Source organism: Chiloscyllium punctatum, chromosome 21 (genome assembly GCF_047496795.1).
Source record: "Chiloscyllium punctatum isolate Juve2018m chromosome 21, sChiPun1.3, whole genome shotgun sequence".
NCBI classification, from domain to species: Eukaryota; Metazoa; Chordata; class Chondrichthyes; order Orectolobiformes; family Hemiscylliidae; genus Chiloscyllium; species Chiloscyllium punctatum.
In genome coordinates, this window is record NC_092759.1 from 807,779 (window position 1) to 835,334 (window position 27,556).

At 44.6% G+C, this 27,556-nt stretch overlaps 1 protein-coding gene across 7 annotated transcripts in view; it reads right to left on the minus strand.

Moving 5' to 3' along the window:
* Nucleotides 1–27,556, minus strand: part of LOC140492505 (GRB10-interacting GYF protein 2-like) — a 96,246-nt gene that overhangs the window by 15,810 nt on the left and 52,880 nt on the right. For 6 of the 7 annotated variants that reach the window (XM_072591413.1, XM_072591412.1, XM_072591416.1 and 3 more), the window contains 12 exons: nucleotides 26,572–26,769; nucleotides 23,520–23,677; nucleotides 22,806–22,968; nucleotides 21,422–21,588; nucleotides 18,955–19,052; nucleotides 16,935–17,042; nucleotides 13,269–13,369; nucleotides 12,085–12,173; nucleotides 8,481–8,615; nucleotides 6,479–6,622; nucleotides 1,509–1,733; nucleotides 518–610 (listed from right to left, as the gene is read on the minus strand). In XM_072591413.1, the coding sequence (XP_072447514.1) occupies nucleotides 518–610; nucleotides 1,509–1,733; nucleotides 6,479–6,622; nucleotides 8,481–8,615; nucleotides 12,085–12,173; nucleotides 13,269–13,369; nucleotides 16,935–17,042; nucleotides 18,955–19,052; nucleotides 21,422–21,588; nucleotides 22,806–22,968; nucleotides 23,520–23,677; nucleotides 26,572–26,769 (1,679 nt within the window). The remainder of the gene's footprint in view (nucleotides 1–517; nucleotides 611–1,508; nucleotides 1,734–6,478; nucleotides 6,623–8,480; nucleotides 8,616–12,084; nucleotides 12,174–13,268; nucleotides 13,370–16,934; nucleotides 17,043–18,954; nucleotides 19,053–21,421; nucleotides 21,589–22,805; nucleotides 22,969–23,519; nucleotides 23,678–26,571; nucleotides 26,770–27,556) is intronic. The other variant, XM_072591414.1, reaches the window with a different exon arrangement.

Below are 27,556 nucleotides of genomic sequence, written 5' to 3' on the forward strand. Positions count from 1 at the left end.
ATCACTTTCAACCCTGCATTGGATTACTACAAAATGCAAACACATATGTGTTGAAAGGCTGCACTTCAGACGATAGTAATTCTCGGTAATGTAAAGCAATCCACACCAGCCTCAGTGATCCTTCAGATCAGAAATAGCAGTTTCACTGATGGCACAGTGGCCTTACATACACACTGCTTAGGACAAAAGAACGACTGGCCACAATTGGGCACTCTCAATCTCCTGCCAACTTCTTTAGTTTGTCCCCATTAGGATCAGCATGCAGGAAGCAGAATTTCTCAATTCCAGGGACAGGGCTGGATACAAAATTGGTGTAACCACTGGAGAAGAAACCAATGCCCAAGAATGTTGAGCAAGAAGAACAGGTTCACAAAGATCACATATTACCAATATGTCAACAAGCAAAAGCTCACCACGGAAATGGTGATGTTCTTGTACAGGCTTCCAGTCTGCGAAAGGCAAGTGCATCATGGTAGCACACAGATATATCCTTTGCTTCAAGGACGTGCATTCTTACCTCCTCCCTGCGGTGTCGCTCCCTTTCCTCCTCCAGCTTCTGAAGTGGTGGTACCGAATTGGACTGCTGTCCCCATGAAGTGGAAGAGGGGATCTGAAGAACAACAGCTCATTTCAGACATTGCAAAGTTTACAGTAACAGAACAGCACAGGAACTAATCATTCAGCCCACATGAAAAATAGTGGCCAATTGGTTATGTCAGTGAACCAATAAACCAGTAGCACAGAATCATACTGTGGGGGCATGGTTTCAAATGCCACCGTAGCAACTCAAGAAGTTTTATCAGTTAACAAACAGCTAAGTAATAAATCTGGAACCGGAGCTGGTGACCACAGAAGCCATTACTGTTGGTATTAAACATCTAGTTGCATTTCAGAGAAGGAAATGTGCTGTACTTACCTACTCTGACCTGTATGTGACTAGACCCACAGCAATTTGGTTGATTCTGAACTGCTCTTTGAAAACAGCTGAGTTTGCCGCGCTTTAAGGACAATTAGGGATGGGCATCAAATGTTGACCCCAACTCTTGACATGATAAGATTAGCAAATATCATGGAATCCCTTCTCTCAAGACACCTCCTAGGAAGACATGCATTGTCGCATGGTGGGCGGAGGATAAAAACCCATGTCTTTTTAACAGTCTTTTCACTTGCTGCAGGGAAACTGTGATAATGCTATCTCTGTTGACACTGTCATGTCTTCTGGAGACAGAGACAGGCAGTTAACCTCAGTTTACTCAGAATGAGGTCAGAGGCCCAGGATACATGGACCAGCCAGTCTGTAAAAAGACCAATGGTAAGGGAGAGATGGACTGCAAGTGCCAACTAACACTCGGTTAACACAAGCCAGGCTCATCTCATTTCACAAACTGGCAGGGGGACTTTGATCTCAGCAGTCTGATGGGAATCAAATGCAGGACGTTTGATAAGCATGGAGATCCAGTTATGTAAATCTCCACCCAGTTCCAGAGGAACTAGCAGGTGAGTCGTACCTTTATATGTGCTAACTGCTGCTGCTGCTGTAAGCGCCTCAGTGCCTCTTGCTGCTGCCTGTGTCGCAGCATCTCTTGCTGCCGCTGAAGCTGCAGATCCATCTCCTTGCGTTTCCGTTCCTCCTCCTCGGCAAGCCTGCGCCTGGCTTCCTCCTCCAGCTGGCGCCTGCTCTCCTCTTCCTCCAGCCACCGGCGGGTTTCATCCTGCTGCCGCCTGTCTTTCTCCTGGAACAACATGTGACCACATGGAGCAGATGAGAAGAGATGTACTGATGCACTTCAGGGAAGGCTGAACACGGGGGCAAAAGCAAGAACAGGAAGACCTGCATTTGTATAGTGACTTCCACCAGAGGGAACATCTCAAAGCACTTTCCAGCGAAAGTACATTTGACTTAGATTGTGAAGGAGCAAAAATGTCCTTTGCAGTGATATGTACTTCTTGTCGGATGTGGGAATTTAAAGAGAGTTTAAGAGTTACTGCGGATTATATCTGCCATAAATGCTGTTGGATGCGAGCCTTATTAGCTTGAGGGGATCAGTTGGAGAGACAGATAGAAGCAATGAGGAATTTGCAACAGCAACAGTATGTTGGCAGTTATAGGAAGGGGGGAAATTCTCAGGTACAGTCACATAGATGGGTTAACTCCAGGAAGGGTGAGAGGGGTAGGCAGCTAGTGCAGGAGTCTTTTGTGGATATACCCATTTCAAACAGGTATGCTGTTTTGGAAAATGTAGGGGGTGATGGATTCTCAGGGGAACGTAGCACGAACAGCCAAGTTTCTGGTATTGAGACTGGCTCTAATGCAACGAGGGGTACATCTGCTTCCAAGAGGTCAATTGTGTTAGGGGATTCTGTAGTCTGAGGTACAGACAGGCGTTTCTGTGGCCAGCAGAGAAAAAGCAGAATGGTGTGCTGTTTCCCTGGTGCCAGGGTCAAGGATGTCTCAGAGAGGGTGCAGAATGTTCTCACGGGGGAGAGGGGCCAGCAAGAGGTCATTGCCCACATTGGAACCAACGACATTGGAAGGGAAAAGGTTGAGATTCTGAAAGGAGATTACAGAGAGTTAGGCAGAAATTTAAAAAGGAGGTCCTCAAGGGTAGTAATATCTGGATTACTCCCAGTGCTACGAGCTAGTGAGGGCAGGAATAGGGGGATAGAGTAGATGAATGCATGGTGGAGGAGCTGGTATATGGGAGAAGGATTCACATTTTTGGATCATTGGAATCTCTTTTAGGGTAGAGGTGACCTGTAAAAGGACAGATTGCATCTAAATTGGAAGGGGACTAATATACTGGCAGGGAAATTTGCTAGAACTGTTTGGTTGGGGGGGGGGGGGGGGGGGGGGATGGAAACACCCAGGGAGATAGTGAGGAAAGAGATCGATCTGAGACGGGAACAGCTGAGAACAGAAGTGAGTCAAACTGTCAGGGCAGGCAGGGATAAGGTAGGACTAATAAATTAAACTGCATTTATTTCAATGCCAGGGGCCAAACAGGAAAGGCAGATGAACTCAGGGCATGGTTAGGAACATGGGACTGAGATATCATAGCAATTACGGAAACATGGCTCAGGGATGGGCAGGACTGGCAGCTTAACGTTCCAGGATACAAATGCTACAGGAAGGACAGAAAGGGAGGCAAGAGAGGAGGGGGAGTGGCGTTTTTGATAAGGGATAGCATTATAGCTGTGCTGAGGGAGGATATTCCTGGAAATACATCCAGGGAAGTTATTTGGGTGGAACAGAGAAATAAGAAAGGGATGATCATTTTATTGGGATTGTATTATAGACCCCCCAATAGTCAGAGGGAAATTGAGAAACAAACTTGTCAGGAGATCTCAGCTATCTGTAAGAATAATAGGGTGGTTATGGTAGGGGATTTTAACTTTCCAAACATAGACTGGGACTGTCATAGTGTTAAAGGTTTAGATGGAGAGGAATTTATTAAGTGTGTACAAGAAAATTTTCTGACTCAGTATGTGGATGTACCTACTAGAGAAGGTGCAAAACTTGACTTACTCTTGGGAAATAAGGCAGGGTAGGTGACTGAGGTGTCAGTGGGGGAGCACTTTGGGGCCAGCGACCATAATTCTATTCGTTTTAAAATAGCGATGGAAAAGGATAGACCAGATCTAAAAGCTGAAGTTCTAAATTGGAGAAAGGCCAATTTTGACGGTATTAGGCAAGAACTTTCGAAAGCTGATTGGAGGCAGATGTTCGCAAGTAAAGGGATGGCTGGAAAATGGGAAGCCTTCAGAAATGAGTTAACAAGAATCCAGAGAAAGTATATTCCTGTCAGGGTGAAAGGGAATGCTGGATGACTAAAGAAATTGAGGGTTTGATTAAGAAAAAGAAGAAAGCATATGTCAGGTATAGACAGGATAGATCGAGTATAAAGAATCCTTACAGTATAAAGGCAGTAGGAATATACTTAAGAGGGAAATCAGGAGGTCAAAACTGGGACATGAGATAGCTTTTGCAAACAGAATTAAGGAGAATCCAAAAGGGTTTTTACAAATATATTAAGGATAAAAGGGTAACTAGGGAGAGAATAGGGCCCCTCAAAGATCAGCAAGGCGGCCTGTGTGTGGAGCCACAGAAAATGGGGGAGATACTAAATGAATATTTTGCATCAGTATTTACTGTGGAAAAGGATATGGAAGATATAGACTGTAGGGAAATAGATGGTGACATCTTGAAAAATGTCCAGATTACAGAGGAGCAAGTGCTGGATGTCTTGAAAAGGTTAAAAGGTGGATAAATCCCCAGGACCTAATCAGGTGTACCCGAGAACTCTGTGGGAAGTGATTGCTGGACCTCTTGCTGAGATATTTGTAGTCACAGGTGAGGTGCCGGAAGACTGGAGGTTGGCAAAAGTGGTGCCACTGTTTAAGAAGGGCGGTAAAGATAAGCCAGGGAACTATAGACCAGTGAGCCTGACCTCGGTGGTGGACAAGGTGTTGCAGGGATTCCTGAGGGACAGGATGTACATGTATTTGGAAAGGCAAGGACTGATTAGGGATAGACAACATGGCTTTGTGCGCGGGAAATCATGTCTCACAAATTTGATTGAGTTTTTTGAAGATCTAATAAAGACGACTGATGAGGGCAGAGTACATGTGATCTATATGGACTTCAGTAAGGCGTTCGACAAGGTTCCCCATGGGAGACTGATTAGCAAGGTTAGATCTCATGGAATACAGGGAGAACTAGCCATTTGGATACAGAACTGGCTCAAGGTTAGAAGACAGAGGGTGGTGGTGGTGGTGGAGGGTTGTTTTTCAACCCTGGAGGCCTGTGACCAGTGGAGTGCCACAATGATCGACGCTGGGCCCTCTACTTTTGGTCATTTACATAAATGATTTGGATGCGAGTATAAGAGGTACAGTTAGTAAGTTTGCAGATGACACCAAAATTGGAGGTGTAGTTGACAGCGAAGAGGGTTACCTCAGATTACAACAGGATCTGGATCAGATGGGCCAATGGGCTGAGAAGTGGCAGATGGAGTTTAATTCAGATAAATGCGAAGTGCTGCATTTTGGGAAAACAAATCTTAGCAGGACTTATACACTTAATGGTAAGGTCCTAGGGAGTGTTGCTGAACAAAGAGACCTTGGAGTGCAGGTTCATAGCTCCTTGAAAGTAAAGTCGCAGATAGATAGGATAGTGAAGGCGGCGTTTGGTATGCTTTCCTTTATTGGTCAGAGTATTGAGTACAGCAGTTGGGAGGTCATGTTGCAGCTGTACAGGACATTAATTAGGCCATTGTTGGAATATTGCGTGCAATTCTGGTCTCCTTCCTATCGGAAAGATGTTGTCAAACTTGAAAGGGTTCAGAAAAGATTTACAAGGATGTTGCCAGGGTTGGAGGATCTGAGCTACAGGGAGAGGTTGAACAGGTTGGGGCTGTTTCCCCTGGAGCGTCGGAGGCTGAGGGGTGACCTTATAGGAGGTTTACAAAATTATGAGGGGCATGGATAGGATAAATAGACAAAGTCTTTTCCCTGGGGTTTGGCAGTCCAGAACTAGAGGGCATAGGTTTAGGGCGAGGGGGGAAAGATATAAAAGAGACCAAGAGGCAACTTTTTCACAGAGGGTGGTACGTGTAATGGAATGAGCTGCCAGAGGAAGTGGAGGAGGCTGGGGCACTTGCAACATTTAAAAAGACATCTGGATGGGTATATGAATAGGAAGGGTTTGAAGGGGAATGGGCTAGGAGCTGGCAAGTGGGGCTAAATTAGACTGGAATATCTGGTTGGCGTGGACGAGTTGGACCGATGGGTTCGTTTCTGTGCTGTACATCTCTATGACTTTATGACTGGACTGCCTTAGAGGTAACCAGCATGGACCTGATGGGCCAAATAGCCTCCTTCAGTGCCATGAATAACTAGGATTCTAGAACCAGTGATTGAAGATTTGAAATCATTTGTGAAGAGGTAAAAGGAGACGTGCTTTCCTCTCCAACTCCATTCACAGGATCCAATCTTGACCTGAATAAGGTGGTGCAGATGGAAACCATGAATAATTTTAAAAAGGATTTGCTCAGCTACTTGGGGAAGAAGAACCTGCGCAGTTACAGACAAAATGCTGAGGCAAGGAACAAGGTGGAATTGCTCTTTCAGAAAGCCAGCACTGGCACACAGAGTAAATGGCAGCCTCCTCTGCTGTAGGTTCCTGTCATCTGAAGAAGGCAAAATGCATATTTTTATTAAAAAACTGAAGGCAAAATTCATTCCAGTCCGAATTAGACTTTGACCTGTGAAAATCCTTGAGAATTCTGTGCAATGTGGGTGTGCAGAGATTTTGTAGGCACTCAGTTACAGGGCTCCATAATGTGCCCTCTTAATTTCTCAATGAACTGAGTGAGGTGGTTTGAGGGGCCAGTGATTCATCTACTTGTTGCAGTGTGGAGGAGGGTCACGTGAGACACACATCCCACTGTCCCCCAACATGAAAGGCACAGCAAATCACCTGCTTACGGAGGATGTCCTCCATCTGCCGCCTTTCCTCCTCATCGCGTCGTCTCAGGGCCTCCTCCTGTCGGCGATCCTCCTCCTCTCTTTGGCGCCGGGCAGCCTCTTCCTGCTGCTCTCTCTGAAATCGAACTACTTCTTCCTGGAAGGAAACAGGTCAGTTACTCTGGGATGTGGTCAGCTCAGCCGACTGTAGGCTGTGAATCGAGAAGCCTGCCTCCTCAGATCCCTCAATTGCACGTGCCAAAATGCGGACAAACAGCAACAATCTAGGGCAGTTCCATTGTGATCTAGCACGTTGAGCAGCAGAACCTGGACACAGATGAGCCCCAACTTCCCTCCTCACAGGAGGACTGAAACACACTGGACACAAAGGGGAGTGCAAGTGATGACAGACGAATACAACAGAGCTGATGAAATCTCCTACCCTGCTGGCTTGCTGCCAAACAGTTGGGAGATTGCAAATGGAGACATCCAAAAGGAGACTTTTGGGTGACAATCTGGTCTGTTCAACATTAGCCACAAGAAAGAAGCACTGCCTCGGCACCCTGAGAAGGGCATGTGCTTTGATTTTTCAATAACACCACCTAAACATTGCTTCTAAGCCACACAGCCTGATTTGGAATATCACTCTCAACGTCCCTCCTCAAATGCCACACCTGCAGCACCAACAGCAAGAGGACTGCTTGGCTTGAGAATGAATAGTTTTCCTTTTAAGTTTCCTTTATAACCCACCTCACTTCTCTCTCCTTGAGCCCAGATTTACCCCTGCCAACTCATGCAGAATACAGTTCCCAGACTGGCAGCCAAGTCTCTGGCTATTTCACACTCCGTGGCTATTGCCCACAAATGAGTGTTCTGACCACAGATAAGCTGCAGCAACACTCCAATCCTGCCCTGGCTCATTGGAAACATGCACTCGCCCAGCAGCATCAATGACCAACAACCAGGAGACAAAAGTCATCCACTTTCTCACCATATGGTGACAATACAACTCAGAACTCCCTGCGCATAAAAACTTGGGACATTCTAGTCTAGACATCTCCATATTCACTGCACAATACATTGAGTCTGGAATCATTGCAAATACCTAGGTCAATGCAAACACAAGAAATAGGAACAGAAATAGACCGGAAAGGTTCTTGAGCTTGCTTTGCCGTTCAATGTAATTGTTACTCATCTTTAGCTCCACCTCCAGTTTCCCACCCAAACCCATATCCCACAATTCAAAACCATCTATCGCAGGCTAAATTACACTCAATGATGGAGCATTCAACTTTGGGGCTAGGGAATTCCAAACTGAGACAAGACACTTCTTGTTGGAAAAGGGGTCAATCATTTAGGGCTCCAGAGACCAATGTGTGTTCTAGATTGTCCAGCAAGCAGAAACGACCTCTCACTGTCTATCCTATAGAAGGTTCTGAAAGGGTTTGACATTTCAAAAGTGATCACATCCTATTTTTCATAATTCCAAACAGTTTTGGCCCAGTTCTCAGCCCTGAAGGGCATCCTGGAGCCAATCCAGTGAATCTCCACTTTACTCTTCCTTCCTTAAATATGGAGACCAAAATGGTACTGAGTATTCCAAGTGTGGCTTCAACAAAACCCTGTGCAACTGCAGAATGACTTAGTTATTCCGGCATTCCAACTCTCGCGACAAAAGGTCAACGTGCCACTTTCCTTCTTAATTGCTTGCTATTTCTGAAGTTAGTGTTCATTGGTTCCCAGATTAGCACACCCAAGTCTCTCTGAACATAACAAACAAGTTTGATGCTTGTTAAAACCTCTGCTGGCTTTCCATTCTTATGACCAAAGTGAACAATCCAACACTTCTCCACATTACAGCCTGTCTTGATGCCCACTCATTAACCAGTTTCTGGCTGAAAAAGTTAGAAAGAAATCACTACTTCATCAAGATCAGAAACCTACAGAAGAAATCATAAAACCCATGGGACTCAGGAGTGGGTTACAGTAATAACAACCATACAGTGGACAATTACCTGCTTCCTCCTAGTTAACTCATCCTCATCCCGACGTTTGCGTTCTTCCTCTTGCCACCGGATTTCATCCTGTCGTTTTCTGTCATCCTCTTCTCTTTTATTCCTGAGTTCAACGTCTCTTCGCTCCTGCTTTAGCTAAACAAGCAACACAAGTTACCCAAGACAATTTAGGAAGCAGTTTCCTTCACCAATACAATTCCTAGAGCCTGGAAGCACCTTTGTCCTGAAAGGATGACAAAATGTGGATCCACATTGTACACTTCACCCACCTGCTTCACCCGAACATACATTTGGAAGTTTCTCTCTGCCCATGTGAGCAGGGGACAGGGGATGGGGTGTTGAGCTCCATGATCTTATTGTGTTCTGTTCCAACCTGACAGGTTGGACTTTGACGCCAGATTTATACAACTTTGACCCACGTGCCAAGTGAAACTGCTCCAAAGTGGTAAAGTAGCAGCAGCCTCCTAACCTGTTACAGGTTATTGAACATTGCACAGGGAGAGTAGGGGATGGGAGCTGAAGAATAAAAGGGTTCTTGTCAAGCAGTTCAAAACAAGCATGGTTGCACTTGTTTTAGTGGGTCAGTGTCCCTCTGAGCTACTTCTTAAAAACTGGATAATTCCTTTAGTTAGTACCCTGCCCTGACCTCAAAAATAATAAATCTGTGTGCGTGTGCACACAACACACATTGCAACACTGATCTTATTACTCTGAAATGGAATAAAGCGCACACTTCATTTTACTAGCATTTTTTTTTGGAAAACAATTGCTACATGCTGCAGTTAATTCCAAGGTCACTTCCATCAGAAAGTTTTTAAACATAGCAACTAACTCCACATACAGTCTACAGCATGGCAACAGACCCTTCAGCTCAAACTTGCCCATGCTGTGCAGTTTTCACTATTTAAACTAGTCCCATTTGCTCGTGTTTGGCCCATACCCATTCACATCTATCCCATCTGTGCACCTGACCAAATGTTTCTTAAATGTCAAAATTGCACTTGCTTTCACCACTATCTCTGACAGTCCATTCAACATACTCACCACCCCGTGTGAAAAAGTTGCCCGTCTAGACTCTTTTTGTATCCCTCCCCTCTCATCTTAAACCTATACCACCTGGTTTTAGACTCCTCCTCCCTAAGGAAAAGCTGTTGGCTGCCTATCGTATACATGCCTCATGATTTTATCGACCTCTGTCAACTTAACAGCAACAGACCAGAAGGGAATGTGTATAAGTCTTCACACACAATCTCAGGAGTAGTCACAGGGATACCACACAGTTGGCTGCAGTGACATTTGGTTGTGCATCAGGATGTGGTTCAGTGGTAGGACTTCTGCCTCAGAATCAGAAGGTTCTGCGTTCATGTCTTGCTCTCGTGCAATTTTGAGGGAGTGCTGCCCTGTTGGAGGTGACATCTTTCAGATGAAATGTTAACCCTAGCTCCCATCTGCCTGCTTGTGTGGGATGCAATAGATTCCACTCTGAAGAGTAACAGAAAAACTGCCCACAGTGTCCTAGGCCAATACTTAACCCTCAACTGACAATACAAGAACAGATCTGACCCTGATGACACTGCGGTTTGGGAAAGTCTTCAGCTTGCAAATTGGCATTTTTTACATTACAACAGCAGTTAGACTTCAGGAGCACTTTACTGGGTGCAAAATACTCAACATACCCAGTAATTGTGAAAAGCCAAGCTCCGGTACCTGATCACCAGCCAGCAAAAGACTGGGAGAAAAAAATATGCAATTGTAACCTGATTCATCTGTGATGCTTCCCATGATATATACACTGTCAAATCAAACAGTTTGGGACATGTGAGGAATGGGCACAAATCACACAAGGTGCAGATGCCCCAGATTCATACCGGTGCATGAACTGGCACAGAGCATGGGTGTAGGAAGAGGAAGCAGCCTCTCTCTCAATGAAGGGAAATATTGGCTGTTACACTCGTTTGCAAAGATAACGTGCATCACGATGCTTACATTAGGCACAAGGGTGGCTTTTATAGAATACTTCTCAATAACCTCTGTCCTGGCCAGACAGTTATAGAAGCAAATCAGTGTAACACTAGCACATAGGTTCAACATGCTCAGATGAACTGCTCACTTCCTGCAATTAGCACCTCACAGATTTCAGATACAAATTTGCTCCACAACATCTGAACTTATTTCCATCTACAGATACTGACAGGCTTATGCAAACTCTCAACAGATTAATACAGACTGTGGGCAGCATGGTGGCTCAGTGGTTAGCACTGCTGCCTCACAGCGCCAGGGACCCAGGTTCAATTCCTGCCTCGGGCAACTGCCTGTGTGGAGTTTGCACACTCGCCCAGTGTCTGTGTGGGTTTCCCCCGGTGCTCCGGTTTCCTCCCACAGTCCAAAGATGTGCAGGATAGGTGAACTGGCCATGTTAAATTACCTGTAGTACTCGGTACATTAGTTAGGGGTAAATGTAGTCTGGGTGGGTTGCTCTTCGGAGGGTCGATGCGGACTTGTTGAGCCGAAGGGCCTGTTTCCATACTGTAGGTAATCTAAGATTAACACTCTTGGCAAACTCCCACAGACACTTGCACTGAGATCTTGCACAAGTTCCCATATGAGTGACTGGCAACATATTGTTTCCTAAAACGTTTACCTTATCAGAAACTCAAATTTTATTAGCAAGTTGACAAATGTTACTAGAGATAAGAGGTCGGATAGAAGGAGAGGTGGAAACATTCCAAACCTTTTTCCTTGGAACAGGAAAAAGATGGCCTTTTAGAAGGTTCTAAGTTGGTGAGGTCTGGACAGTGTAGAAAGAGAAAATCTGATCCCTCTGACTAGTAGGTAATGACCAGAGGTTATAGAACTAAAACTTCAGGTAAAAGGTGAAGAGGAGACATGAGAATCAGATTCTTTCAGTTGTCAAGATTTGGAAGGCTTCAAGTTAAAGGAAGCTCATTTAAAGGGCAGCATGGTGGCTCAGGCTCAGTGGTTAGCACTGCTGCCTTACAGTACCAGGGTCCCAGGTTAGATTCCAGCCTCGGGCGACTGTCAGTGTGGAGTTTGCACATTCTCCCCATGTCTGTGTGGGTTTCCCCCGGGTGCTCCGGTTTCCTCCCAAAGGTGTGCAGGTCAACTGAATTGGCCATGCTAAATTACCTATACTGTTAGGTGCATTAGTCAGAGGGAAATGGCCTGGGTGGGTTACTCTTTGGAAGGTCGGTGTGGACTGGTTGGGCCGAAGGGCCCGTTTCCACACTGTCGGGAATCTAATCTAAAAGTTGTAAGAGATTGTTGGACAGATGACAATAAGACGGACATAGGACTTGGCACAACTGAGTCTTTCAGAAAGTCATCATACAAAGAGAACCATGATACAAGTTATACTCAACAAAACAGAATTTAATAACCTTGAAGATCTGTGGGTTAAAAACAAATCACAAAATGGTTGCAGTGCTGGAGATTCAGCTCAAGCTCAGACCTCTGGGGATCCTAGTTTGAAAGCCTACATGACAACATTGCAAGTGGACTCCGTGAGCATGCTGAAATATCTTCTTGCATTAAAGGGGGATGCATCTTTTCGATGGAACCAAAGAAAACACCACCAAGGTCTTACTTTTGTAGCTTTCTCTCGCTCTAGTTTTTGAATTTGTTCCAGCAGTGGACCCTGAGATGCTGAATCCCACAAGCTTCCTGTATCACAACCTGGAACAGAAAGTGTACACGTTTTTAAAAACAAAACCCCAGAGTCTCTGAAACGCAACATTAATTAACAGGACATCAAAAGCAGGTTTTAGGACGACTGTCTAAATGCCTCTCTCCCTCCCCCACCAGCTCTGCCATCACGCGCACACCTGACTTGAATGGGTGACCAGTATATTGGCCAACGGTTCACAATGTTTCATCATTGGTGTGGAACAGCCAGTCATGAGACAATTGGCATGGACTCTATGGGCTGAATGGCCAGTGATCTATGTTCCTTGTAAGCTGCACACATACGCAGCAGCTCACAAAAAACACATACCAACATACTACATTGCACAACTTCCAATCCGTTTAAGTATACCACTCAGACTCCACAGAAATCCATGCAGGCACTGCAAAAATTAGCAGGTTCTTTGCCTATGAACAAATGACTCCTTCAGCATCATCATGAGCATGAATCTTTTTCACGCATTGCATTGAAGATTATGGCTAAGGTCGATAGGTTCTGATTAGGCAAAGGAGCTAAAGGTCATTGGGGGAGATAGGAACATAGAATTTGAAATGCAAACATGGTCATACTGAACAGTGCAGGCTTGAGGGGATGAATGAACTACTTCTCTCCTAATGTACACATTCACCTGCATGTTCTTCCTTTAAATCGGTTGCAAAAAGCCTGAATCACAGCACATAGCACTAATGGCCTATAGTGATGAATTTTGGCAACGTTTACAGAAAATATGAAAACAAAACTGGTGAGCATGAAAACTTAGTAATGTAGCAACAACAAAAAACCCATCACCAATTACCAAAAGCACTATCACTGGTCCTGCTCTAGCCTGCTTGCCACAAGGACTGGGAACCAAGCAGGAATTCAAGCCTACAGGGAAGCAGAGGAGAAAATTTGGGAAGGGAGAGATGGGGCTCATTTTACACAGCAGAATGAATGTGATGTAATTTGATTTGTAAAATTTTACACATAATTAGTGCACACATCATCCAATGAACCAGTCCACTCCATAACCTTGGCTGCTTAGCAATATCCTATGGAGCAGCAAATGCTGTTCAAAACCCCATGAAATGAATCCGGATCCTCACCTGAGGGCTGTGAAGCAGAGGTCGGAAGGTCCCAAAGAGACCCAGTTTCGGGCACAGACATGGATCTGTTGATAGCAGGAATCAAATTTTGCTCTGCACACCTGTGAGGTGGGGGACACAAAATGGAGGAGAATTTTCAGGTGGGCAGGTGGTCATTATTAGATAAATAAAACATGCTGCACTGGGGAAATAGTCCAAACCATTGTTCATTCTTGCCTTCAGAATGAACAGAATACTATACAATCACAGTCACTGCTTAAAGATGACTGAACAAGTCAAACTGCGATTGTCAGCACTCAAATCTGAGACAGTGTTTCATAATTCCACCCAGCGATCGGGAAACCTGCTCAAAAGCCCAAAGGGAAAGCAAAGCAGCCACACACACTCGCGCTCTGGTGAAACATTATCCAAATCAAAGAATTATTTTCACGTCAGAGAATGCAATTAACAATTCTTAGATCATCTATTCCACATCAATATACTACCCTCCTTTGTCACAATTCATGCCAATTTCCACCAAACTCTGCTGATTCTACTTCCACAAAGAGAAGGATGCTAACAGGCTGGGATAATACCATTTTTGAGCAAGGCTTAAAAAAGGATATTTCTGTCTGGGTCTTAATTTAAAAAAAAATCTATTCCCACCTTTCATTTACTGGGTTTGTAACAACTTATAAATTCATCCATACATTCTGCACATTGTCATTTTAAAAAAAATATCAAAGCTTTGTGTTCATTAAATAAAGAGCCAGGAAATGGATAAATGAGAAGAGCTGGCAAGGTGAAAACCAGAAATAGGAAGACTGATGGTAGAACAGTGGGGGTCTCAGGAACAATTGCATGGTGATAAGGAGCAACTTGAGCAGAGATTCCAGAAGCACAAGTAGACAGACCGGCATTGGACTTATGTGGGACTCAGGAGTGGCAGCAGTGAGGTTATGAGGAGCAGCAAGGAGCAGGTCCCTTTTATTTTTTCTTTTCTTGTCAGAGTCAGTTCCCTAAACTGAGGAGATTCCCTTGGTTTCTCTCTCTTCCTTAACCCCGCACTACCGACCAACTGCAGTCGTGCTTATTTTTCCCCAGCACTCATGCTGTGTGCACACATGTGTAGGACACAATGAAAAACAACAGGTGTGTAAATCTATTTGTATTCCACCACCAGGAAGAAAGGAAACACCCGAAAGGCCAGTAACAAGCAATGCCCTTCTCAAAAGGCAGTAGGTCCCTTTTAAACCTTTCCAGTCTCATCTTATATCTAAACCCTCTAGATTACGACTCTCCTACCTGCAGGGCAAAGACCATGGCTATTCACCCTATCTATGTCCCTCATGAATCTATAAAGCTCTAAGTGGTAGTTCTCAGCCTCTCCTTATAAACTCAAACGCTTCATGTCTTGGTAACAACATTGTATATCTTTCTTCCACGCCTTCCAGTTTAAATTACATCCTTCCTGTAGCAGGGCGACCAGAATTGTATGCAGTACTTCAAGCACCACCTTACCCATGCCTTGTACAATTATTACGTGATGTCCCAACTGCTGTACTCAATGCTCTGGCCAATGAAGGCAAGCATGGTAGTACCCAATTTCAGAATCATAATTAACTGATCAAGCATCAACTACACCTTGCAGAAGAGAGTTCTAGACTGAAAATACATTTGGTGTGGGCAAATTGCTTCCTAATTTCTTTCTTAAAGTCTATAAATTAGAACCAGCCCTATGTCACCGAGTCCCAGATCAGTCAACAGGTGGAAGCTAATTCTCAGTCTTTCCTCAGTTCCCCTCAATATCTTGAACTTTGATCAAATGCACCCTTTATCTCCAAATATCAGGGAATTAAAAATTTGCTATTTAAAAATTTCAACAAGCCTGAAAGAACACAGTATAACACAACTTTTATATTTGCCTCCTTTTATTTTCACCTCACCCAGAACACAAATGCCTGCATGCGCTCTGTGGAAAATCAAGCAGAACCATGAAGCCAAGTCAGTCTAACATATTCTTCACAACACCATCCTTTATTCCCATCTCCTCCCCCCGCATCTGTGCCCAGGATGACCAATTCCACCACAGATCACACCAGATTGCCGCGTCCTTCAAAGACTGCAATGTCCCCTCCCACATGGTTGATGCCCTCCAGCAAATCTCCTCCATTTCTTGCATCTCCGCCCTTGAACCACCACGCCTCCCAATGCAACAAGGACAGGACCCCGGTCCTCACCTTCCTACCCCACAAACCTCTCTATACATCCGCATCATCCTCTCCCACTTCCGCCACCTACAAGTAGACTCCACCACCAGGGATATATTTCACTCACCACCCCATCAGCGTTTCAGAGACCATTCCCTACATGACTCCCTTGTCAGATCCACACACTCCCACCAGCCCACAACACACACCCAGCGCTTCCCCTGCCACCGCAAGAATTGCAAAACCTGCACCCTCACATCTCCCCTCACCACCATCCAAGGCCCCAAAGGACCCTTCCACATCCGACAGAAATTTACATCTACTTTCACCAATGTCACCTACTGTATCCATTGCACCCGATGTGGTCTCTCTATATCGGGGAGACAGGACGCTAACTTGCAGATCATTTCGAGAACATCTCTGGGACACCTGCACCAACCGATCCTGACCACCCTGTGGCTGAATTAATTCAACTCCCCCTCCCACTCCACCAAGGACATGCAGGTCCTGGGCCTCCTCCATTGCCAAACCCTAACCATCCAACATCTGGAGGAAGAATACTTCATCTTCCACCTTGGGACCCTGCAACCACACAGGATTAGTGTGGATTTCACCAGTTTTATTTCCCCATCCCCCAACCCAAGCCTTCAACTCGGCATCACCCTCTTGACCCGTCCACTGTCTTACCCATCTATCCATTCCACCCTCCTCTCCGACCTATCACCTTCTCCCCTACCTACGTCTACCTGTCGCATTCTCAGCTACCTTCTCCACAGCCCAACCCCTCCTCCCATTTATCTCTCAGCCTCCCGACCCACGAGCCTCATTCCTGATTAAGGGCTTTTGCCCGAAATGTCGATTTTCCTGCTCCTCGGATGCTGCCTGACCTGCTGCTCTTTTCCAGCACCACACTCTCTGCTCTGATCTCCAGCATCTGCAGTCCTCACTTTCTCCTATTTTCTTCACAACAGTCTGCTGATAGAAGAGAATGGAATACTCGAGTCAACTAGCACTGCGAGTCTACAATGGACACAATAGTGTTGTCTAACAGCAGTACACCTTTAAGAGACAGGCTCAAGATATCACTTCCTTGGCAGGCGACCAATAGATAAGAGAATAGATAAGTCCCAGATTCCATCTTGGTTTGAAGCATTCTCCTTATGGCAACTGAATAGCTGTTGTATCCTTCAATGCCACATTACCCATGTTCCTAGTTTATGTTACAAGACATAACAATCATTGATGATTCTCATCTTGCTGGAGACAGAATAAACTCAGGTGCCAAATTAACTGTCATAACTCTTTAGTTTATGTCGATGGTTAAGAATATTACACATGCAGTTTATACATGAAGTGCAAATCCCTGTTATATTACATTGTTGCTGTCAAGTGCAGCAAAACCAGAGTTTTCTAACTTTAATCTACAATTATTTGAAGGTAAAACAGAACAGTTAGTGCAACTATTCCACATCACTACCTTGATTTGAGGGCCTGGATCTGCTGCAGGAACACCACAAGCTGCTGTTGTTGCTGGGGCGTCATGTTTGCCTTCTGCTGTAGCGCACACTGTACAAGCTGCTGCCGGCTACAAAAACAAGGAGGGCGCCATTATGAATTTTGTATTCAGCTTTGGAACATGTTAGTTTCTCTACCGGTGAATGGGGTTGGTTGCTTTGCTCCCTGGAAACACACCCACCAAGACAAAGACAGATACAGCGAGGCCAGGCACACGCCACAGTTACAGGAGGAGTAGAGCTTCCTTTGTCTAGACCAAATTCTCACTCTGGTGTGCAGTGCTGCCGCTGCTACCAGCACTCTGTAATTTATCAGGTGACCATTTCTCATGCATCATATATTACAAAATAACGTGGAGTTAGAAGCTATAGACATTCGGCAAGGAACAGAATCCACCCAAGACATCTCAGACTGTCTTTAAGTACATAATCTGAAAACAAACCCACGTTAGAAACATGCGTGGAGATAAGTGGTTAGAATAGTTTTGGGAATGGCAAAAGTGGGTTACAACATTGAATAGAATTTCAGAACCAATAAACCTGATAAAGCACGGGCTATCTACAGAATATCAATCAGCAACGAGAGCCACTGAGGTGTTCGAAGGTCCCAAGTGCTTCCTTCAGGGGAGGGATCCTATCACCTCTATCCAGACTTGCCGACATGCGACTCCAATCCCACAAATAGGTGGTGAGTTCAGGGGACACTGACCAATCTCAATACCAAAATGAGATTAGATCACAGGGTGCAGATCAGCAGATGGCCACTGAAAAATTTGGTGTTTGGTGTTTTGGGGGGGGGGGGGGGAGAGGGTGGAAAGAGATCAAACCTTTCTACTTTTGTGCCAAAAGCATATGATGTGTTTACCACCTAAGGTGCAAAATATTTCATTGCCTACATCCAGTTCCATTCAAGGCAAGATACTGTCACTATTCACACCCACTCTAAGGTTGAAGGTGAGGCAGCTAGGAAATTTACAAATAATGCTAAGTGTTTTGCTGACATCCCAGAGATATGCAAATAAATGACTGATCATATACCTGATTCAGTACAGCCAGGCAAAAATTTAAATCCAATTAATAAAATTTAAGAATAATGCAATAACTGATGGACAAGGCCTTCACCCTGAAACACTGGCCCACCTTTTCTCTTTGCAGGTGCGGCTGGAGCAATCTGTTTTATTTCAAGCAAACAGATTTTCAATGGGAACACGCACATGAGTGTTACTCGATGTAAAGCACAAATGCTGTAATAAACCTGGAAACCCCGTAGTTCAGAACCAGGTCACGCAGCCAAGGACAAAGTTTCCCCTCTTTTCCACCAATACAGGGTGTTAAGTGAATCCAGATCCGAGTCATAGTGGGCCCTCCATGCTCACACCACTATTCCCTACACATGAAATCATCAGAGACCAATAAGTGCGTCATGATGGAAATAATCAGATGACATTAGTACAGAAGAAGGCTGAAGTCCATCTCTGTTAGCTTATGATTTGCCTCAACTTGGGCATGCTAATGGAAGCTAATAATGCAAACAGGTGTTCCACTGTGCAATGTTGACGCTAATCATCCCAGCCAACACATAGCATTCATAAAAGTTTGGACTGAAGAGGGCAGAGACCATGGTAGCAAATGACTTGATGACATTATGCAGCAAAGATAGAGTGTTTTAACTTGGGGGCCAACAATCAATCCACTATAGCTGAAAACAAGTAAAAAAACGAGATGCAACTTAAGAGACACAGGGTTGCAAACCATCTGTGGGGCCCAAAAAGGCATTTTGGGCCAGATTAGCTCTGTATGGACTAATCAAGAATCACCCACACGTCTCAAACAGACACCCTGAATTTAAAGTAACATTGTCAAACCATTGCATGACATCCCTTGTGTGACACTGCGGTGGGTAAGTAAATGGCAAAATGAAAGATATTGCAGGTCATGGGGTGCCCTGTAGTCCACAGAGTACAAGAGATCTGCACTTCTTACCTGTTTATGAGTTGCAGAAATTGCTGGTATTGAAGCTGATGGTACAAGGCAGCTGCCAACTCCCGCTGCTTTTTCAGTCTCCCCTGGTCCATATCGCCCTACCAAGACCAAACAAACTCCATTTGAAAAAAAAATAAACTCCAACTTCTCCGCCTCTCGAACCAACACGTGCTCTGAAAAACCCAATTCTGCAAATAGATTGCTCGGTCACCTTTACACTTAGGTTTTACCACACGCAAATATTTGTACTGGTTAGTCTTGTGAGACACCTGTGAAATGTAGATAGGGAGAAAAATAAAATGAAAAAAAAGTGGTAAATAATATTAAACACAAACTTTACAAATAAAATTCAAACTAAAAGGTCTTTTTTATTTGAAGCTATAAATTTGCTAAGTTACTGGCCAACAGGGAGATTTGATGGATGGAAGATAATCAAGTAAGCTCCTTTAAGGGACAGGAAGAGATCATGGGACTGGAGTTTGGTTGGTTTTAATCTGCACTGATGTCCAGGCATGGTCCACACTGGAACAAGTGACAATGGCGTTGGTTCGATTTTTATTTTAAAAAGATATGCCTGTGATTTTAGCTTCCGACTCTTGGGTAGCACTTCCTATCACATACTGATGTCTAATTTTTACAGACAATGTATGCCTCCTACTGGCTGACATAAAACAGCATTTTCTGCAGGGCTGAGGAGACCACAATTCCACTTGACTGTTCTCTTGTCTCTTGGTTTATGGCTTACAGAGTAAGGGAAAAGCTGTTAAGAAAGGGGGGGGATAAGGACTGACCCCCCCCCCCCCCACCAAAAATAAATTAGTGTCAACTTTACACCTAATGAGAAGGATGCAATGACTAAGTGGCAACCTTAAAAACAGTTAACTAGCAGAAAGGTCAAGAGATTAGAATGATAATGACGCTGCTGCAGACCACAGGAGTGTTAAAACATCAGACCGCTGACTTGGGTCGAGGATAGCCCATCCCTCCAAGGAGAGGTAGTTACCATTGGGCATGCACTCACTGAGGCAAGGGGGTATCAAAGAGAAATACAATTAGACAACATCACAGTGTCACTCTCCGCTCAAGAGTGCTGATGAACAATGGGCACTACATTTAACAAAAGGTACATAATTGGCTGTTAAGCACCAAGTAGTCTGGTGGCTATGAAAAATGCGATAAAGATGCAAATCCTTTCACTGTAAGGGAGCCGGTTGTTTGAGGGGGCCAAGATTTAAAGGTGGGATAGGGAGCACGTTGCGATATGGGCAGAAAATCAAAAGGCAAGGAAGCAAGAATGTCAACCGGCTCACAAACAATGTAGATTTTTACCATGCTACACTCTAACCCAACATGCTTTGTCAACAAGGCAGAAAACAAATGGTTCTGAAATCTGATACCTCCTTTGTGTGACCAACAAACCAAACCATTGCAACAATTAGACGATCATGATTTGTTCTACTATTTCAGTGTGTGTACAAGCTCTATCTCACTAGTCTCCCAAGCTTAAACCACAGAGCAGATCCACAAGTTAACAGTGTATCAGCAGGAAATCACTATTATGTCCTCACTTTGAATCATGTCAGTGAAATATGCTGACAAGAGAGAAGCCTCAGCCACCCACATCAAAAATTAGCCATAATGAAATTCCTAGCTGTCTTTCCACAGAATTTCATCTCCCACTTAAGGGACACAAAGATGCAGTCACGTTGATGCCTAGCTTGCTTTGCCGCCACCTCCAATCAGAAATAAACCATCCATTTGTTAAATAATGAGAAAATGAACAGGTCAGCTTACATTTCTGAGTTCAGCACCGGTACCAATCAACCCTAGAAATCATTTCACGCCACAGGTCTGCTCCCCACATTTAAAAGTATTCTACAAAAAAAAAATACATGATAGCTTGGAGGCCGCGCAGTGATCTCAGACCATGGCTCCCAATGGTACTGAATCAGAACTTGGAAGATTCAATCCTGCACCCTATATTTTTCTGGGTTGGGGGGGTAATCTGTTCTCTGAAGAGACTACAGCATGATTTGGGAACTGGTAGGGCTGCCACCAAATTATCATTGCTCAAGTGCCTGCAGATTAGCCACTCGTCACAACAGCAGAGGGGAGAGTTGAGAGTTAAGCTCAATAGCACTCACTGGGGGACACATTTTGGCATTATCAAGAGGTTGTGGCTCAAAGGGTTCACTGTCTCAAGTTATGCATGTGGAGAACCTAGCTAGGGTCTGTGCACCAGGAGGAGACAAAGCTAAAAGACAGGACGTGGCGAGGCGTTACCTCTCATTTTCTCCCTTCCACTGACCCCATTACAAGGTAATCTTGCACAAGATGGGTATTTGCATGGTGTGTGTGCGTGCGTGTATCATGACAAAACAGTATATAAAGTAAGGAATGTGGACTTTTAAATAAGCCACTAAAGTCAACATCCCCTTTCAAATCCCAGCAAGGAATGCTTACTTACCAGCAACGGAGGAGGAGAGGGACCAGGAGCAAAAGGCACTCTTCCCCACATTTTAATCACATCCCCCAGCGGCTGGAAGCCCTCATCACAACCCCGTTTAACCAAGAGGGACATGGGAAAATATCCAGCTTGGAACCAGTCAGCCATTTCCTGCGTCGTAAACGGACCTGACAAAAAGAACAACATTTAGTTTTAGGCTTCCCTGAATTGGAGAGAAAACAAGCAATTAAGCTCCCCTGCCCCACTGTTAAACCACACGATTAAACTGCAACTGTGTTGTGTAAAGGAGACAAAGCATTCCAGATTTGCAATGTCAGTCAGGCAGGCAGAGTCTTTCAAAGGCATATCACACACATTGCAAGACTTACATTTGGCACCAGTGCTGACGAGTGTGGTGCTGGAAAAGCACAGCATATCATGCAGCATCCAAGGAGCAAGAGAATCGATGTTTAAGGCAGAAGCCCTTCATCAGAAAGAGTCCTATGGGCCGGGGGGGGGGGGGGGGGGGCTGCTGAGAGATAAATGGGAGGGGGGTGGGGCTGGGGCTGGGGTTGGGGGGAGGAAGCTGGGAGTGCGATAGGTATGGTCTGAATGCGGTCTGGAATCCCTGTGGGATCAGTTGATTCTGTAGGCAGGTGGGTGAGGAACGAGATGAAGTTGGTATGAGTGCCAGTTATCTCTCAACCCCCTTGGCCCACAAGCGTCATTCCTGATGAAGGGTTTATGCCAGAAACATCTATTCTCCTGCACCTTGGATGCTGCCTGACCGGCTGTGCTTTTCCCAGGCCACACTCAAAACTCTGAGTGTAGTTTGGGTGTAGTTTTGCTCGCTGAGCTGGAAGGTTCATTTTCAGATGTTTTTTCACCATACTGGGTAACATCTTCAGTGAGCCTCCAGATGAAGCACTGCTGGTGTTTCCTGCTTTCTATTTATAGGTTTGGGTTTCCTTGGGTTGGTGATGCCATTTCCTGTGATGATGTTATTTCCTATGGCAATGTCATTTCCTGTTCTTTTTCTCAGGGGGTGGTAAATGGGGTTCAAGTCAATGTCTTTTTTGATAGAGGATCCAACTCTGATCTCCAGCATCTGCAGTCCTCACTTTCTCCTATTTCATTTAGTACCAGAATGATCATCAAAAACAGTGACCTTGCCAATTTTTACGTTGCTGCAGAAGCTTTGACGCCAAGCACAGCACGAACACATGCTCCCTGGATGAAGGTAACAAAATCAGGACAAGTTGGAAATCCGGCACGTGACGTTGTAGCCTGTGCAGTTGGTGGTTTAAAAAGTGACTTGAAGGCTCCCTCAGTTACCACACCCAGAAACGCACCAAGACATTTCCGTTTGATTTTCAGAACGGCCCACTTCCGCCCAATTTCTTACCTTGGATCTCTCCCTGTGGATCCTTGTAGAACCATTTCATGGCTGCCTCATGAGAGAGGGGTAAGGCAGCAGCAGCTCGGTTCCTCTGATCTTGCATCATCTCCACAAATCGTTCATCATCCAGCGAATTGTCATGTAGTGATGCCACCATTTTCTCAGCCTCCTGCCACACAGAAACCACAACATGGGAAGGGTCGCAGCAAAGTTACATCCAGGTGGCCGCAAAAGGCTGGCACTACATATCTGAGGACCAGCTTTGCACTTAAAAGAAAATCGGGCTCAACTTCTGAGGATCGAGGAAAAGGGCTGGCACCCTTTCGCTTGGGAACATTGACCCACATTGGAAAGTTTTGGGGAATTAAATGTTTCATATTGCTATGTGGAAACTGGCTGCTGTGTTATCAGCATCACTACAGGGACTACTTTCAAAATTACATCAGCAGCTGTAAAGCACATTGGGATGTCCTGAGGTTGAGAAAGGCACTATATAAATGCAAGTCTTCCCTTTATTCCAAGTTAAACTTCAGGGAATCCACATTCAGTGGCAATTCTTTGAACAGAAGTATCAGCAAGATTTTGAGAAAATTTTAATAAGCCATCTACTGGAGCAGGTAAAAGGCAGCCTGCAATTGAGCCTTCGTTTGCAGGTTCCTGGATTTTCTACTAGGAAAGAACAAGGCAGTCATGTGGCAACATGTTCAACCCCCTCCTCACCTGTTCAAAACGTTTCATCCCATCGTCGTCATCGTTGTCCACTGGTGCGAATTCGGCAACGGTGCTGGGATAGGGAGGAGAGGAAGAAGGCGAGGACGAGGATAATGTGGACACTGTTGCAGGGCTTAGCTGAGCAGGTTGGCCCAGATTCACAGCTTCTGCATGGGAAGCAAAACATGACCGAGAGAGAAAACAAAAAGTCAGGACACAGGACAATTTATTCCCCCAAAGCAAAAGGAAGAGAAATAGCAGTTATAGGTCTAAAAATGCACCTGAAAGACAATAAATAAATGGTCTGGGTACTGTCTTAGTTTGTTCCACTTGTAACAAACAGTTCACAACTGAAATGCCCTTTCTAGCTGCTACCAGTCTTATGTATTTCCTGTCATTTCTAAATTCCAGGGAATTTTTCTGCACCTCAATAAAGGAGGGCCAGTCAGCACAGCCATTCTTATTCACTTCCTATAGCTGGTTCAAGATTGTGCTGGCAGAGCCACATTTAAATTAAAACATTTTAGAAGTTGTTCAGATGTAGGGAAAGAGTAGGCGAGTAATGTTAACTAGATTACATCCAAATAGCGTGTGCATATTTAGATTATATTTAGATTAGATTCCCGACAGTGTGGAAACAGGCCCTTTGGCCCAACCAGTCCACACTGACCCTCCAAAGAGTAACCCACCCAGACTCATTTCCCCTCTGACTAATGCACCCAACACTGTGGGCAGTTTAGTATCGCCAATTCACTTGACCTGCACATCTTTGGACTGTGGGAGAAAACTGGAGCACCCGGACGAAACCCATGCAATACGGGGAGAATGTACAAACTCCACACAGACAGTCACCTGAGGCTGGAATCGAACCAGGACCTTGGAGCTGTGAGGCAGCAGTTCTAACCACTGAACCACCATGCCACCCATTTAATGGCTTAACAGTCCCCTTTCTGCACTATATTTTATGCTTTCATGAAAACTAACAACTTCCATGCAGTCCAGCAATCATCCTCTTCAACGAGTACAGCAATTTACTAAAATTATCAATTAAAATATTTTACAAACTGGAAACTTAAAAAGGAGAAAAAGTTTCTTCAGAACAGAGGATGGACAACAGGTTTGCAGGGAGAAACTATACCAGAGTATAAACTAGGGTTTATAACCCTAGGGGCTGTGCTGCATTCCAGGACTGGGCTGGTTATAGCAGCTATTGGCTGAAAATGCCATCAAGTGATCACAGAAGTTGCGATATAAATGCAGTCGGTTTCCTTTTTAATTAGCCCGCACAGCTAAGCTGACATTGCACTGTTGTACTGAGGGAGTGTTGCACTGCAGTGAGTGCCAAAGGATCGAGTCTTTGTGACCGATATTTTAGGCAATAATTACATACATGAATATTTTCGAGAGGGCTGAGAAATTAAAGCCAGCCCTGGACAACTACCAATACTGATAGTGCCATAGTTCGGAATGCAGCAGAGAACAGCTGTCCTGTGCTATTTCTTGACAGTTTAAATGAGAATATTCTTGAGATATTATAATACATTAAAAATAAATCAGCAGATTGTTCCTACCAACTCCACTCTCAAAACAGGCACAAGGAACATGGAAAATTCAGGATAACTGGGGCAAAAAAAAGTCAGGAAACAACTCTTGCATGCTGTACATTAAAACCAAGGAATTCTTAGCTGAAAGCTGAGGTCAACATCTATACGTATATAATGTATCTCAGAAGTAGTGGATGTTAAATGTTCCAAAGCTCCATTCTGAACAGGAGATAGAGGTTCTGTGTGCACCCTGACCGACCAACCTTCCTTACTTAAACACCATCAAAACAACCAACTTGCCATTTCATCGCTGCAGGGATGTTTCCCATTACACCACTGACTACTTTAGACAAAATATTTCATTGGTTTTGAAATGCTTTAAACAACTGTGGCTGTGCATGTCGATAAGTGCAAGTCTTCCTCTCTAGGTAACCATCACACCAGGGACTGTTTGAAATGTGCCAATACCATCTAAGCATTTAGAAGACCATGCTGATTTGCTCCAAGGTCCACATCCGTGGGTAGGTAAGCCCAAAACATTAAAAAAAACATTAAGTCACAGCACTGAACCAGAGGAGCAAAGGAAGCCATCTAGTCTGTGCTGGCTCTCTATGCAGCAATACAGAATGTTTACATTATATTAAACAGATGACTAATCTTTTAACATTTGACTGGTCTCTTGTTAGGACACTATATTATCAGCTCTTCCTCAGGAAATGGGGAAGGGGCCTGTGGAAGTTTCACAGCTCTTGCTATTGTGACAAAATACTCAACATTAGGAAATGTGTGTGGGGTGCGCATGCATGTTGTGCTTGGCTGGGACCTCCCGCATACTCAAGATGCCAGTGTCGTGCCCAGTTTAATATTTTGACAAATTGATAAACTGAAAAGCTGCCAAGCATTTCACGGTTTGTCAATGTGACTGGGAAAATGAGTGCCAGCAGGGGAAACTGGGAGCAGCCAAAAGGAAAAAGGAATGGTGGTCCTTGGTGAAGTGACTGGATAGGTTTTTAAATGTATTAAACATCCAAAATCAGGCACAAAGTACAAAATTCCCTCCAATCCTTCTGCTGACTCTGTGCTGCACTGTGTGGTCCCCTCAAGATGGCTGCTGCATGCATTTTAAAACAGAACTGCGCATGGCCAGTCTGTTGCTGACTGCTGTGGAGCCATTCAACCATGCAGCTTAGAGAAATAACATTATAAACAATATGTATTCTAATACGGATTTTCAACAGCAATTAATGCACACGTGTGGGTGTGGGTGTGGGTGTGGGGAAAAAGAGACTCATTAATTTTTGTATTCTTTTGTTGCATCAACCAGATTTAGTTAATAAAAGCAGAAGCTGAAATTATATTATTAAAATCTGAAGGAAGAAATGTTCGATGGTAAAAGCACACAGTTTGACATTGTTACAGGACTACACATTTCCACACTGATTACGCAAGTGTCATGCACCTCAGGTTACCCTTACACTGACTTCAATAACAAATTAGTTATTATTAGAATTTCATACCATCGGCAGGTTTGCTCTGTCCCTGAGCATCTGATGCAGAGTCTGACATATCAGGTTCTGCCCTGTGCACAGTGGGTTCACACTCTTCTGGTACTGCGAGAAACACTTCCTGGGCCTGTGACTCTGAGGGAGAGGATGATGAGCACGATGGCGAGACTTTGCCATTGTAAATCTCAGCTGGTAGATCTGTCTTGTCTGCTGTGAAGGAAGAGGTTATTCAGGAGCAAAACCCTTGAAGAACAGGGGGCACATAGATTAAACTTGAAGAGGAGAAGGAGAAAAAAAAAACACTACCTTGGCCAGTCCTTGAACATTAGTCAATTTCAGACAGGGATAAATGTATGAGGCAGACAGCAAAAGCAATATTATAACTGGACTAGAATCATGGAGTCCTACAGCCTGGTCCTTGCTAACCAAAATGTCCACCCACACCAACCCCACTTCCCTGCACTTGGCCCAAACCCTTCTAAACCTCCTATCCATGTATTTGTCCAAATGCCTTTTTAAAACGTTGATGATGTATACATCTCAACCACTTTCTCTGGCAAATTATTCCATATGCATACCACTCTGTGTAAAATATGTTGCCCCTCAGGTTCCCTTTTATTATTTCCTCTCTCACTCTTGATTCCCCAATGTTGAGAAAAAGACAGTATATTCACCCCATCCATACCTCTCATGATCTTATACACCTCTATAAAAGGTCCCCCCTCAGTCTCCTATGGTCTAAAGAAAAAAGTCCCAGCTTGTCCAACCTCTCCCTATAACTCAGACCACTGAGTCCAGGCAACATCCGTGTAAATTTCTTCTGCACTCATTCCAGTTTAGCTACCCCTATTAGCTCTCTGCGGAACGTTTCAGAGAACACCTCTGAGACACCCGCACCAACCAACCAAACCGTCCCATGGCTGAACACCAACTCCCGCTCCCACTCCACCAAGGACATGCAGGTCCTTGGCCTCCTCCATCGCCAGACCATGGCAAC